Below are 13,922 nucleotides of genomic sequence, written 5' to 3'. Positions count from 1 at the left end.
ATGAGGAGAGGCTGAGGGAGCTGGGGTTGTTTAGTCTGCAGAAGAGAAGAATGAGGGGGGATTTGATAGCTGCTTTCAACTACCTGAAAGGGGGTTCCAAAGAGGATGGCTCTAGACTGTTCTCAATGGTAGCAGATGACAGGACGAGGAGTAATGGTCTCAAGCTGCAGTGGGGGAGGTTTAGATTGGATATTAGGAAAAACTTTTTCACTAGGAGGGTGGTGAAACACTGGAATGCGTTACCTAGGGAGGTGGTAGAATCTCCTTCCTTAGAGGTTTTTAAGGTCAGGCTTGACAAAGCCCTGGCTGGGATGATTTAACTGGGAATTGGTCCTGCTTCGAGCAGGGGGTTGGACTAGATGACCTTCAGGGGTCCCTTCCAACCCTGATATTCTATGATTGCTGTGTGTCTGTGCTGCTCTGGACCCCAATAATCCCTCCCTCTAGTCTAGGCTGTGTAAATTCGTATACCACAGCCCATGGGATTACTGGTGCTTGCCTAGAGCAGTAGTTCTCGACCAGGGGTACATCTATGTACCCTGGGGGTACGCAGAGGTCTTCCAGGGGGCACATCAACTCATCTAGATCTTTGCCGAGTTTTATAACAGGCTACAGAAAAAGCACGAGCCCAAACTGAAATTTCAGACAGAGGATGACTTCTTTACACTGCTCTATAGACTACACACGGACAGGTAAGTACAATATTTATATCCCGATTGATTTATAATTATATGATACGAATGAGAAAGGAAGCAAATTTTCAGTAACAATGGCTGTGACACTTTTGTATTGTTATGTCTGATTTCATAAGCGAGTCATTTTTGAGTGAGCTGAAACTTGGGAGGGATGCCAGAAAGAGGTACAGTTGTCTGGGGAGGCTGAGAGCCGCTGGTCCAGAGGCCAGTAAGTATACGTCTACACAGCAAAGGAAAACCCATGGCTGGTCCATGCCAGCTGATTCAGGCTTTCGTGGCTGTTTCATTTTTGTGTAGACTTCTGGGCTCTGGCTCTGGGACCCTCCCACCCGATCGGGTCCCAGAGTCTGAACTCCGGGCTTAGCCCAGATGTCTACACAGCAATGAAACAGCCCTGCGAGCCCAAGTCAGGTGGCACGGGCCAGCCGCAGGTGTCTAGTTGCTGTGTAGACATGCCCTGAGTTTCAAGCAGGCACAAGGCTGGGTCTGGCACCACATGGCCTGTGTGTCTGAATGTTTATCCTGTGCTGATCCTACACCCCTCCTGAGTCATCTCCACTGAGTCAGCCCTGTGATTTATCAGGGGACGGAACAGCCAGTCACAGAAAATCGTGAGTCACCCATGTGTGACGGTGCAGAATTTGAGCAGTGTTGTAGCCGTGTCAGTCCAAGGATATTCACAGTGGGTGAGATATCTTTTATTGGACCAACTTCTGCTGGGGAGAGAAACAAGCTTTCGAGCCTGTCTATTCCAAGCTCTGCTGCTGGGTGAGTGGGGGGAGGGGGGTAAATTGCTTTCCCCTACCCGTGCCTCAGTTTCCGCATCTGTGAAATGGCACTAATGATTTTTGTAAAGTGCTAGGAGATCTGCTTTATGAAAAGCGCAAGATACAAGCTAGGTATTATTATTATTATTTATTATTAGTAAAGATTGTGAGGTGTTCAGATAATCTGATAAGGGGAACCCTATGGCTAGAGCCCTACTAATCTGGGGGGAAGACCAGATAAATCTGATGTCCACTGGTGTAAGTAAGGGGAAACTGAGGCCCACACAGGGCCATTTTCCATGCGACAGGCTGTTGCCTACATATATCGTAGGCGGCCCCTCCGTCAGCAACAAACCTTGGCACCCTCTAGTGATTTTTCTGTGGGCCCCCTGTTGGCATGCGGGATCCCTCCCCGCACAGAGCCCCCTGCTGGAGTTGTGTTCCCCACCTTCTTCTCTGAACCCAGCCCACTCAAAAACAGGGTGCAGTGGGTAGGGAGACACTGATCAGAGTGAAGACCAAAGGCGGTGGGAACCCTTCCTACCGCCACCCCTCCTACAATTGGTCTTCCATACGCACCATGCCATCAAGGGGGAGGAGAGGAGTTTTTTAAAACCCTGCAGAGGTCTCTGTGTGAGGACTGAAGGGCCAGCTGCTAGCATCCCAGCAGAGCTCTGTGCTGGATTGTTTTAGGGGTTTCCCCTGGACTCCCTGCTCTTCACAGCAGTGTTCAGGCATCTGCTGTTACGAGCTGCCTGTGGCCTTCCAGAGCAGGCTCTCTGCAAACTCAGGCAGACCTCACTGTGTCAGCTGGGGGCATTTTTGGACACCAATCTTTGCAACCCTGAGGAGGGAGCTGGGGGGGGGGGGTGGGGAATGCACAAAGAACCTGCCGTGACGATGAGAAGGGGAGAGAGTGATATGGGGGAGGGGGGCATGTGGGGGACAGAGAGCTCCTGGCATGGAGGGACACACAGATGGGGGTAGGAATAGGGGTGAACAGAGGCCCTGGCAATGGGAGGGGGTGACACAGAGCTGATATCATTGGAGAGGGGATTGTGAGGGTGGCACAGCGAGCCTTTGGGTTGGGGGGAGAAAAGGGTACCCTGGTCTAGGGACATGAGGATCTGGGGGGAGAAAGGGGAACCCCCGGTCTATTGGCATGGGGATCTGGGGGGCACACAGAGCCCCTGGCATGAGGCAGGGCGGGGCAGCTGCAGGTGGGGTCTGTGCAACAGAGGGGGACGCTGGAGGAATGGAGGATGCAAGGGCCTTTGTTGTGTGCAAGGAGCTGGACACAAGCAAAGCAGCTGATCCCCCTTAGGAGCAAATAAAGCAGAAGCTGCGGGCGTGTGTGTGTGCGGGGGGGTTTAGCTGGAAAAGATTCTAGTTTGAGACCAGGGGAGTCGCTTCAAGCCTTGGGCTGGAGGGAGGGAACTGGGGTCTCGGCAAGGCAGGGAGAAGGGACTGGGCGGAGCGGGGTTGTTTACATCGCAGCTGGATAAAGTCGCTGCTTTCGTTTTCGCTTCCTCAACCTGCCACGGCAGCTCCTGCCACAGCGTCCTGGGAGGTGAGTTTATTGCATTAGTTTCCTGATGCAACTCCACGTTTGGCTGTCTCGGTGCTCAGCTGCCCTGGGGGGGCAGCTTCCCCCCTGCAGCCGTGATTGTTGTGTTTACTTGTGCACGGAGTTGGGACAGTGGATTGGGGGCCCTTCGCGTGGCACTGGGCAGGCGGGGCCGGCAGGAGTGGGGGGCGGTGCTCCAGGCTGGGACCCCCCCCCCACTTGTGAGGGTGGAAAACTGCATGTCAGCGCCCCGATGATTGTTTCCCTCTCGGGATGGTCTCCCCGTGGAATGACTTGACTCCGGCACCACTGCTCCGGATGAGCTGCTCCCTGTGTGAACGCTTGGCATTCGCATCGGAGCAGCAGCATTTGGAATCGACTTTCAAGGGAAGGCAAGCCCTTCCCCCTTCTTCCTCCTCTCCACCCCCCTACCCCCAGCGAGCAACTCCTGGGCTCACTTGACTGCTTTCTTCCTTGCCTCTCCTCTGTACTGGCTGCTGAGGACCAGGAGGGGGCGCTCTCCCCTTGCAGTGAGTGTCAGCACCCGGCTAGGGGGCGCTGTGCTTCAGGGAGCGGGGCTGGGGGCTCAGTAGGGGGCGCTCTCCCCTGGCAGTCAGCGCTGACCCCAATGCACCAGTGCAGCGCTAGGGGGCGCTGTGCTACAAGGAGTGGGGCTGGGGGCTCAGTAGGGGGCGCTCTCCTCTGGCAGTCAGCGCTGACCCCAATGCACCAGTGCAGCGCTAGGGGGCGCTGTGCTACAAGGAGTGGGGCTGGGGGCTCAGTAGGGGGCGCTCTCCCCTGGCAGTCAGCGCTGACCCCAATGAAGCGCTAGGGGAGCTAGGGTGAAGGTGCCACCTTTAAGCTGCACCCCTGTAACTCATGTAACCCCATTGGGGTTCAGAGAGCCTGGCCCCTTTTACAACCTTGTCCTGAGGCAGCGGAAAGGCGGGTTGTTCTGGGATGGGGAAAGGGGAAGCGACAGCGTGTGCGTGTCTGGAGCTCCAGACAAGAGAGCTCCAAGCGAGCAGGCCCTCACGTAGCGAGGCAGCTGAGAACCTGCCCAAACCCCCGTCCCTTTCCAAAGCCCGGAAGGGACAGAGCGGCTGACCGGGGACACCCCAGGACGGGAGCCAGAAGGAGCGCCGTGCCAGGGAGGAATCGCCCGAGAAGGACAAACCGGCGCTGGACCCAGGATCCCTGCTGCCCAGAGCCGTGTGGGACCATGAGTGCTGAAGCATGTGACCTTGCATTGGGAATAAGGAGGGAGGCTGTTAGCTAGTTAAGTGGGGAGGTGGTTGCTCTGTGCGGCTTTGCAGAGAGCTGCAGAAGAGGGCACCAGAGGGGTTTGTTGGGGTCTGGGGAAAGTTCACTGCGCCGGAGGTGACTGGGAGCACCCAGGACTCACCTCTGGACTGGAACTGTGCCCGGATCTCCTGAACTCTCAGCGGACACATTGCTCAGTGCCTGTCCTTTCAGACCGCTGGTACATGGGCCTGTGGGGCCTTGTGTTGGATATAACCCTGTTTTTCTCCATTCGTCCCTCTGTAAATAAATATTTCCCTTTCCTGTAGTCATTGGACTGCTCTGGATGTGTGGTGTCTTTACTCCAGGGGTGTGGAACAGGTGCCCACGGGGTGACAAGGAGTTTCCCGGCTGCGTTCCTGGAAGCATCTGTTCTTGGCCGGAGCTGCCTGCACAGCGGCCTCCATCTTGGCCACGAGGATGCCATAGTTAAAAATCGATCTCGTTATGCTGAGACAAATACCTAATGTAGATGCCAGGGTCACCGGAAGGGGGGGCCTGGGGGCCATGCCCCCCCCTTTTTACTGGCTGTAAGCATAGGTGCAGACTCCGTGGGTGCTCCGGGGCTGGAGCACCCACCGGCAGCCAAGCTCCCCCACCTCACCTTCCCCTCCCCCTCCCGAGCGCGCTGCATCCCTGCTCCTCCACCTACCTCCCAGCGCATCCTGCCGCCAAACAGCTGTTTGGTGGCACTTAGGACTTTCCAGGAGGGAGGAGTGGGGACGTGGCGTGCTCAGGGGAGGAGGCGGAGAAGAGGCGGGGCAGGGGCAGGGAATTTGGGGAAGGGGTGGAATGGGGGCAGGGCGAGGGTGGTGCGGGGGTGGGGTCGAGCACCCACCGGGAACAGTGGAAGTTGGCGCCTATGGCCGTAAGAGCAAGCAACGGGGGTGGGGCAGAAGAGCGGGCCTGTTCTTGGGGAGACGATGCAGGAGCAAGGCCCCAGGGGAAGATGCGGGGTGGGGGCGGGGTCTCGGGGGAAGGGGCGGGGTCTCAGTGGGAATGCGCAGCACGGGGGCAGAATCTTGGGAAGGGGCGGGGCTTCCATGAAACTAGGCAATGTCAGGGCGGGGGCTCAGGGAGAAGGGGTGGTGTGCGGGCGGGGCCTTTGGGGGGCACAGCAGGGGGCGGGGCCACAGTCGGGAGCCTGTGGCCCCCTCACTTTTAGCACGCTTCTGCTGCTCCCGGCCCTTCAATGGTTTGTCTTCCTTCAATTGGTTTAAATCTACATCTACATTAGGAATTTTCACTAGGATCATGAGAAGATCAGTGTTAAAACTGAGTTAGTTACACTGCTACAACCTTTCTAATATAGACAGGCCCACAGATTAGCAATCCAGCACATTCCGCTTGTTCGCAAGCTGCTGGTGGATGCCTGAAAGTTGCCATTATCCGATGCGGCATGATCAGCAGAAGTCAGGATTGTGGTGCTGTAGCCAGGAAAGGGATGGCTAGGACGTCATTTCTCTGGCTCCAGCCCCGCAAACCTGCCTGCAAGCAGGGGTTTTCCCTGGAGAGTGGAGATGCTAGGGTTTTTTTTTTTTTTTTTTTCTAAACTGTCAAGCCGGTTGCCAATGGCCAGACCTTTATAGTCAACTGGACAGTACTGGTTCCAGGCAAAACGTAGTGAGGGTTGTTATTAAGCAGCGTCTACTGTAAATACATCTCGTTGCGTGTGGTTGCTTTTTCTGTGTCACTTTCCTGAAGAGGAGGGGGCATTCCAGCTAAATTTCCACATGGGAACTGGCTTCCTGGAAAATTCCCCTTTAGTTGGACTTTGGACAGGGGCAGTTCTCTTCTTTTCCAGTTGTGGTGGGTGAATAAATTCCCGTGTGTAATCTCTGTCTGTCCATTTTACTTTCTAAATCCCTTTGCCGTGCGGTGGCGGGGAGGTGGTCCAGGTTTCTGAGGAAACGTGAGGTCGTTCGTTACACTGTTAACGCCTCTGGGTGTGCGGGCCCGGCTGGGGAAGGAACTAAGGGTACAGACAAACAGCCAACCCTTGAAAATCGGGACTGTTACTGTCTCTTGATTTCAGTTTGGTCCAGTCGCTGCCAAGGGGAGAGGATCCGGCGCTGGGATCTCTGAAGTTGATTGCTGCCTCCGGACTGGACCCAATTGCAGCTAGAGAGGAACTGGTCAGAGCCCAGTGCCCACACCCCAGCGTTCATCTGTCTCGGTGAGAGAGGAGAGGTGACAAAAGGCGTGGATCCCATGGCTTTAGAGCAGTCGCTCAATGGAAGACAAGGTAACTAACGCTTGACTGAGTAGGAACAGCCTGGGGGCTACATCTATACTTAGGGTGTCCAGGTGCCTGGTTTTCAACTGGAAAGTCCAGTTGAGAAGGGGACCTGACAATGTCTGGTCAGATCTACTGACCGGCCATGCAAAGTCCGGTTACTGCTGGTGGGGGAGGCAGGGCGGCGCCGGGTCATCACCCGTGCCAGCCCCTACTCAGCCGGGGTCACCTCCTACCTGCGTCGGGCGGCTGCAGCTCCCAGCCCTGGCTCTGCAGGCGAGTTCCTCCCGACCCAGGAAGGGGAGAAGGGGGAATAAGCAGCAAGCAAGGGGGGAGGAGGGAAAGAGGAGCAAATGGGGGCAGGGCTTTGGGAGGGAAGAGTCGGGGCAGGGGCGGGGCCTCGGGGGAAGAGGTGCAGCTTTGGGCGAAGAGTCGGGGCAGGGGCGGGGCCTCGGGGGAAGAGGTGCAGCTTTGGGCGAAGAGTCGGGGCAGGGGCGGGGCCTCGGGGGAAGAGGTGCAGCTTTGGGCGAAAAGTCGGGGCAGGGGCGGGGCCTCGGGGGAAGAGGTGCAGCTTTGGGCGAAGGTCGGGGCAGGGGCGGGGCCTCGGGGGGAAGAGGCGGGGTGGGGGGAAGGTTCTGGCATACCTGCTAGAGTGTCTGTTTCTTAAATATTACAAAATTGGCAACCCTACCTATGCTGCCTTCTGGGGGTTGGCATCAAGAGTCCCGGGTCCCAAGCTTCTACACGCAGGCCCCCTGGTTTTTTCCAAGCACAGACATGAGACGATGGTTGTATGGTGGGATTTTGTGGCCTGGTGTGACCCAGGTCTGTTTGGTGTCGTGCCCTGTCCCCCGTCTAGTGGCATCTAAAGATCAATGAGTCTGCTACAGTCTTAGCTAAGAAGTATGTGGCTTTTAGTTCACGCAGTAGAGGCTCATACACTGAGCTTCACTGGTTCCAGGTTCGATCCCGCCTGCCAACAGACCGTATTCCACTTGCATAGTGTTCATATGACTGCATGGGTTTGTTCTTTCTCGCTCTGCTTTATGCTAAGGACAACTGAGCCAAGTTTTCCATTGCTGCACCTGCTTCACCCAGAATCCCACAGTGGGCATTGCTGAGACTAGCTATGTGCCGGGCAGGAGGGGAACTGGATTGCTTGTTTATGCAAACATAGGTTTCTGTAGACATACAGTAAATGCACACCTGCTCCTGTGGCTTCATCCGCCAGGGCCTCTGAAATGCTTCCATCAGGAATATTTTGACGTTGGTCTAGCATTCCGTTCCATGACTGAAGGGATTTCAAAGAAACCGTTAACTTCTGCCCAAAACAGTTTTCATTGAACGGACACAGTCATTTATTCAAACAGTACAACGGCCCCCTCCATCCAGGGGTCTTTGCACCCCTTACAAACAGCCAGAAATAATGCTGACCACCCACGTGGTGAGGTAGGGATCGTCCCCACCTTACCAAAAATGGGGAAACTGAGGACCTGGAGAGGTGAGGAGGAAAACTTTTAAAGCTTCCTCACTTTCAAAAGGAAGTTTGAAGACTTAGGAGCCTAAATGTCATTGATCCCCCCCTCCCCAGTGAAATTTAGGCTCCTCCGTATCGAAGTGAAGTTGGTTTTTAAAGGGGGTTTAAATTCCTAGAGCACTTGGAGTCAGTGTTTCAAAGGCAAGTAAGTGATTTGCCAAAGGTGATATGGAGTCTGTGGCTGGCTCAGATTGCTTGACTCTCAGTCCTATTTTGACTAGTCTGGACTGATAAAGAGTGATCAGTGCAGCCCCAAAACTGGGAGCGGGCTCATCTCCTTTCTGAGGATCCTGTGGATGTGGGAGAAGGGAAGGAAAATGCCCTTTTTTTTGCAGAAGTTTTGGTGGCTTAATTATTTTGGCTGGATGGAACTAACTTGAGAAATAGTCAGATGAGGCACCTTAGGGAAGCTAAAAGGAAACCATGCAGAAGGAAAGTCTTGTGGCTAATGCACAAGACTTGGAGTCATGCATCTGCTGCTGGCTTATTGTGATCCAGAGCAAGCTGTCCCTCCCTCTGCCTCGGTTTCCCTATCTGTGAAGTGGTGGCAATGATACCGCCTAGCAGGTAAGCAGATAAGCTCCATGATGGCAGAGGGCTGCGAGCATTGGAGGGAAGGAGCTGTGGAAGTGCAAAGTCAGTGACCCCTTGGGATTTCTCCAGAGTTTTCCGCTGCCTTCCACGAACCTAGGGTTGCCAACTCTGACTGAAGCTATTCTGGGAGTCGTCCCCCCCCCCCCCCCAACATGATGTAATGTAGGTTTTTTTCAAATATCCTATTAAAATCTCTCTGATTGCTTCAATAGTCACTGGGAGATTGATGGTGATTCCAGGAGACTCCAGGCCAATCCTGGAGGGTTGGCAACCCTACGTGAACCTGGTTCCTTGTGTTAAATGTGGAAGCACCGACCTTTGGGTGTCAGACTGCGAGGGGCGCCGTACCAGGGGCACTTTCTCAGCAGCATTAATACTTTACCATCTGTTCCCCACCTGGGAAGCCAGTTGTCCTGGCGATGGGCCAGCTAATGGAATGCTACCTGGCCTCTGGCAAGATAAATGCCATCTGGTACCATGAACGGGTTTTGTTCTCTTTCAGGTGACTTGCTTCACCTTAGACACAGGAAACCAGTTGGGTGGAAAGTCCCCCTGATTGTCGGTGTTGTACTCACAGTCGTTGTTGTGATTGTTGCTGTTCCCATGATACTTTTGTCCGGTGAGTTGTCAGCCTTCACTGCTGTCATAAATAGAAAGGGAAGGGTAACAACCTTTATGTATGCCATAACATCAAATCCCTCCTGGCCAGAGTACAGAATCACTTACCTGTAAAGGGTTAATCATTTCCATTAACCTAGTTGGCACCTGACCAGAAGGACCAATGGGGAAAGAAGATACTTTCAAATCTGGGCGGGTGGAGGTTTTTGTTTATGCTCTTTTGTTGTGTGCCCTCTCGGACAGAGAGAGGGACCAGAGCAGGAAAAAACATCTCCTAAAAAGATCCTGAATTAAATGACAGAAATTGTAAGTAATAGCAAGGAAATGCATTAGAGTATCTTTTGTTTTAGCTTGTGAATTTTCTCTATGCTAAGTGGGAGGTTTATTCCTGTTTTGTAACTTTGAAGTTGAGCCCAGAGGGGAATCCTCTGTGTTTTAAATCTTTTTATTACCCTGTAAAATCACCTTCCACCCTGATTTTACAGAGGTGCTTTTTACTTTTTTTTTTTTTTAATAAAGTTCTTCTTTTAAGAACCTGATTGGTTTTAGTGTCCTAAAAACCCAAGGGTCTGGTCTGTGCTCACCTTGTTACCCTATTGGTTGGTATATTATTCTCAAGCCTCCCCAGGAAAGGGGGTGAAAGGCCTTGGGGGGATATTTTGGGGGGCTAGAGCTCCAAGTGGCCCCTCCCTGAATGTTTGTGTAAATCACTTGGTGATGGCAGCAATACTGTCCAAGGACAGGGAAAGGAATTTGTGCCTTGGGGAAGTTTTTAACCTAAGCTGGTGGAATATAAGCTTAGGGGGTCTTTCATGTGGGTCCCCACATCTGTACCCCAGAGTTCAGAGTGGGGAGGGAACCCTGACAACTGCCCATTCCCCAGCCACAGGCTCTCTCCTAGGCGGTGTGAGGTGGGGAGGCATGTGGGGTCATATGCCCCCACTCAGATTTCTGTCGGGGTGCATGGCTGAGAGGGACATGCCTGCGAAAGGCACCAGCAGCAAGCGCTCCCGCCGAGCCCCACTCGGTGACACCCAGAGCAGGGAAGCGAGACGGGGCTGGCAGCCCAGAGTACAGAGAAGCCGGGTGACTCGCATCCTTCCTCGCCAGCCAGCAGCTGCAGTTACCAAGTCTGTTTTGGCTTGAAATTACATGTATGCGATGCTTCCGGCAACCGCCTCTGCTGGTCCCTTTGGTTACCCCCCCCCCCCAATACTTTCCACAGAGAAGCTAGCTTAAAACAGCCCTTCTGGCTGAAAGTGTTTCCCTAGCTCATGGGGACGGTCCCTCCACGGGAAGGCTTAGGAGACTCCTGGGATCAGATTTTAAAATGTTCCGGGCCAGATGTTCAGGACCCAACGGGCCGAGCCCTTTTGAAAATCCAGGGGCTCCTTTTGGTGTGTCAGTGGGAGCTGAGTGTTTGTGCAGATCTGGCCCTGAAAGCTTCTGAAACGTCCGGCAGCTGCGCAGAAGGGCTGCCGGAAGAGGACGGCAGACAACTGTACTAGACCAGAGGACAAGTCAGCCCTGAGCAAACAACCAAAGCGCCTTTAAACCGGCAAATCTGGGCTTGCACCTGGTACGTGACCCATTTCAATGTTAATTGATTTGTGGGCACAGAAAGGTGCTACCCACGATCCACAAGGTGGCATGTTTATCAGCTTCCTCCAGCTTCCTCCCTTGAGTTTAGGAAAAGCAAAATCTCTTATCACTAAAAGAAAAGGAGGACTTGTGGCACCATAGAGACTAACCAATTTATTTGAGCATAAGCTTTCGTGAGCTACAGCTCACTTCATCGGATGCATGCATCCGATGAAGTGAGCTGTAGCTCACGAAAGCTTATGCTCAAATAAATTGGTTAGTCTCTAAGGTCCCACAAGTCCTCCTTTTCTTTTTGCGAATACAGACTAACACGGCTGCTACTCTGAAACCTCTCTTATCACTGTTACTCTCTTAACTTCAGTGAAATCTCCACCCGAATCCAAGCTGCCTCATGTCTCCACCCCAACCCAGCTAAATGCAAAACGCCCTACTGCCTGCTGCCCGGATGGCTGGGTCGGGTTTCGAGGGAAATGCTATTATTTCTCTGATACTGAGGGGATCTGGGACTCCAGCCAGAGCCTCTGCTCTTCACTCAATGCCTCCCTGGCTGAGATCGACACCCAGAAAGACCTGGTAAGGGAAAACGAAAAATAAAACGGGTATAGACACCAAGCGGCATGTTGGTATGATCTTGTCCCAGGGTTCCTTCTAGTGCTCTTGTGAGGAACAAATCAGCTGGAACAAAAGCTCTGGCAGCTGAACCCTCAACTCAGATAGATACAAATATTCATATATTTTAAAAAATCCAGCCGTGTTAATTAGAACATTAGAACGGCCATACTGGGTCAGACCAATGGTGCATCTAGCCTAGCGTCATGTCTCGGATGGTGGCCCTTACCAGAGCTTCAGGGATAGGGTTCAGCACAGAGAATTTCTGGAGTGACCCACCTCTGTCTTCCACTTCCAGCTTCTGGCAGTCAGAGCTTTAGGGTCGCAAGCCTGGGTTTGCGTCCCTGACCATCTTGGCTAATAGCCATTGATGGGACTTCTCTAGTTCTTAATGGTGGTTTGCAAAGGGTTTTTAAATAAATTTGGACTTGGGTCCCAATAAATCTTACTCCGTCTCTGAGGACACTAGATGGGGAATGCTGTGAGTTACTACCGAGAATTCTTTCTCAAGTATCTGGCTGGTGGGTCTTGCCCACTTGTTCAGGGTCTAAATAATCACCATCTATTGGGTCGGGAAGGAATTTTCCTTGTGGGTCAGATTGGCAGAGACCCTGCAGGTCTTCTTGCCTTCCTCTGCAGCATGGGACATTTGCACGTTTAAACTAGAGTAAATGATTCTCTGTAAAGTGAAGTCTTTAAATTATGATTTGAGGACTTCAGTAACTCAGCCAGAGGTTATGGGTCTATTACAAGAGTGCCTGGGTGAGGTTCAGTGGACTGTGATGTGCCAGAGTTCAGACTAGATAATCATGGGGGTTTCTTCTGGCCTTAAAGTCTGAGTCTTGCAGACAAGTGCTATCTGCCCCAGTCCCCCCACCAGATATCCGCCCCAGTCCTCCCACCAGATACCTGCCACTGTGCCCAACAATGTAAGCATGTTAGCTGGATGTTGCTATAAAAACATTTAGCAGCAAAATAGTTAACGTTGAGTTCGCCATCACTAGGTTTCAGAGTTAACAGGGGTGGAGCTGAAGTGTGCAGTTCATCGCTAATGTTTGAGATTCTCTGCAGATTCAGGGACCATCTACACTAGGGAAGCGATTTGTTTCAGGCAGCAGATCCCCTTGAAGCAGTGACTGAAAATAGCTTAACCGTTTCAACAGCATTACAGACTATAATGAATAAGGTGCTTTTTTTTTTTTTAAAGAACTTCATTATGCGATACAAAGGCCCCTCTGAGTACTGGATTGGCCTGAAGCGAGTATCAGCGCAGCTCTGGCAATGGGTGAATGGCGAACAGTTCAACAACCTGTGAGTCCTTTTCTAGCTAGTTACGTTGTTGGGTTCCGAATGGGAAAAGGGCTGCATTCAGGCAGGTAAAAAAATTAGTTATTCCCAAAACATGGGTTACTTTTCTCCTTCGTGACATTTCCCCGGGTCTTTGGGGCTCATCCCCCATCGCTGACCTAGCAGATCAGCAGGCTGCATGCCCTTCCCCAGGCTCCAACCCTCTAATGTACGGCTTAGGTGGAAATGAAAGACCCAGGTATTTTTCTGAAAAGTTCAGTGGGGATTTAAGCCCAGATTTTAAAGGTACTTCAGCATTGCAAAGCCGAAATAATTTTAGGAACATGAGTCACTTTCAGAAGTGACTTAGGCTCAGAGGCGGATTAAGGTTTTGTGGGGCCCTGGGCCAGATCAAGTGGGGGCCCCTCCCCACCCCTTCCGCCTGCAGTCCCGCCCGGCCCCGCCAGCGCTCTTGCTGGGGAAATGAGGTCAGGGCGCGGGGGCTTGCCTCGCTCCGCCCGCCTGGCGCTCCTGCTAGGGAGTGAGGGGAAGCCCCCACACCCTGACCCTGCTCCCTGGCACGAACATTGGGCAGGTGGGGCAGGGCACAGGGGTGCCTCAATTTGCAGGGACCCCTAGGCAAGGGCCTCATTGGCCCAGTGGCTAATCTGCCACTGCACAGGCTCCTAAGTCACTTGGGCCTCGCAATGCTGAGCAGAGGAGCAGTGCCTAAATAACTTTCTGGAGCTTAGCCCTTCCTCCTCCTCCCTAGCAAAAAACAGTAGGAAGAGAGTCTCCAGTGCCCATGCTGATGAGGAATCTGGCAGGACAATCCCTGAGGTCGTAGCTATGCTGCAGAAATAACCACGTTTGTGACCCAGCTACGTTAAAAGGTGTCTTGCATTGCCAGTGTGGACAAAAGATAGTTCCTTAACCCTACTGGAGATCAGCATTTTAGTCTCTTCCTCCCCACCCTTCTTGCCAGGAAGAGTTTGAGTGGAATGAGTGATGCAGGAAGGGGGCGATCCTGAGGGGTTTCACTGGATGGGCCCGTCCGATGGGGCACATGCCCGGCCCCTGCCAGACTCTAATCACCAGGGCGTCTCCG

The 13,922-nt window shown here is 53.1% G+C and overlaps 1 protein-coding gene across 4 annotated transcripts in view; it reads left to right on the top strand.

Annotated features, from left to right (window-relative positions):
- The window catches only part of LOC125621688 (C-type lectin domain family 2 member B), a 37,570-nt gene that overhangs the window by 20,509 nt on the left and 3,139 nt on the right, over window positions 1-13,922 (top strand). Inside the window, exons 1-6 of one of the 4 annotated variants that reach the window (XM_048818824.2) lie at window positions 2,925-3,032; window positions 6,367-6,576; window positions 9,201-9,317; window positions 11,280-11,491; window positions 12,735-12,838; window positions 13,800-13,921. In XM_048818824.2, coding sequence (XP_048674781.2) covers window positions 6,543-6,576; window positions 9,201-9,317; window positions 11,280-11,491; window positions 12,735-12,838; window positions 13,800-13,845 — 513 coding nt within the window. In that variant the 5' untranslated portion in view covers window positions 2,925-3,032; window positions 6,367-6,542 and the 3' untranslated portion in view covers window positions 13,846-13,921. Of the gene's footprint in view, window positions 1-1,388; window positions 1,464-2,924; window positions 3,033-6,366; window positions 6,577-9,200; window positions 9,318-11,279; window positions 11,492-12,734; window positions 12,839-13,799; window position 13,922 lie in introns of those variants that run through there. The other 3 variants (XM_048818822.2, XM_048818820.2, XM_075119565.1) reach the window with 3 other exon arrangements.

The sequence above is a fragment of the Caretta caretta genome, chromosome 14 (genome assembly GCF_965140235.1).
Source record: "Caretta caretta isolate rCarCar2 chromosome 14, rCarCar1.hap1, whole genome shotgun sequence".
Classification (NCBI taxonomy): domain Eukaryota; kingdom Metazoa; phylum Chordata; order Testudines; family Cheloniidae; genus Caretta; species Caretta caretta.
This window is presented reverse-complemented; position numbering and strand designations above follow the sequence as displayed.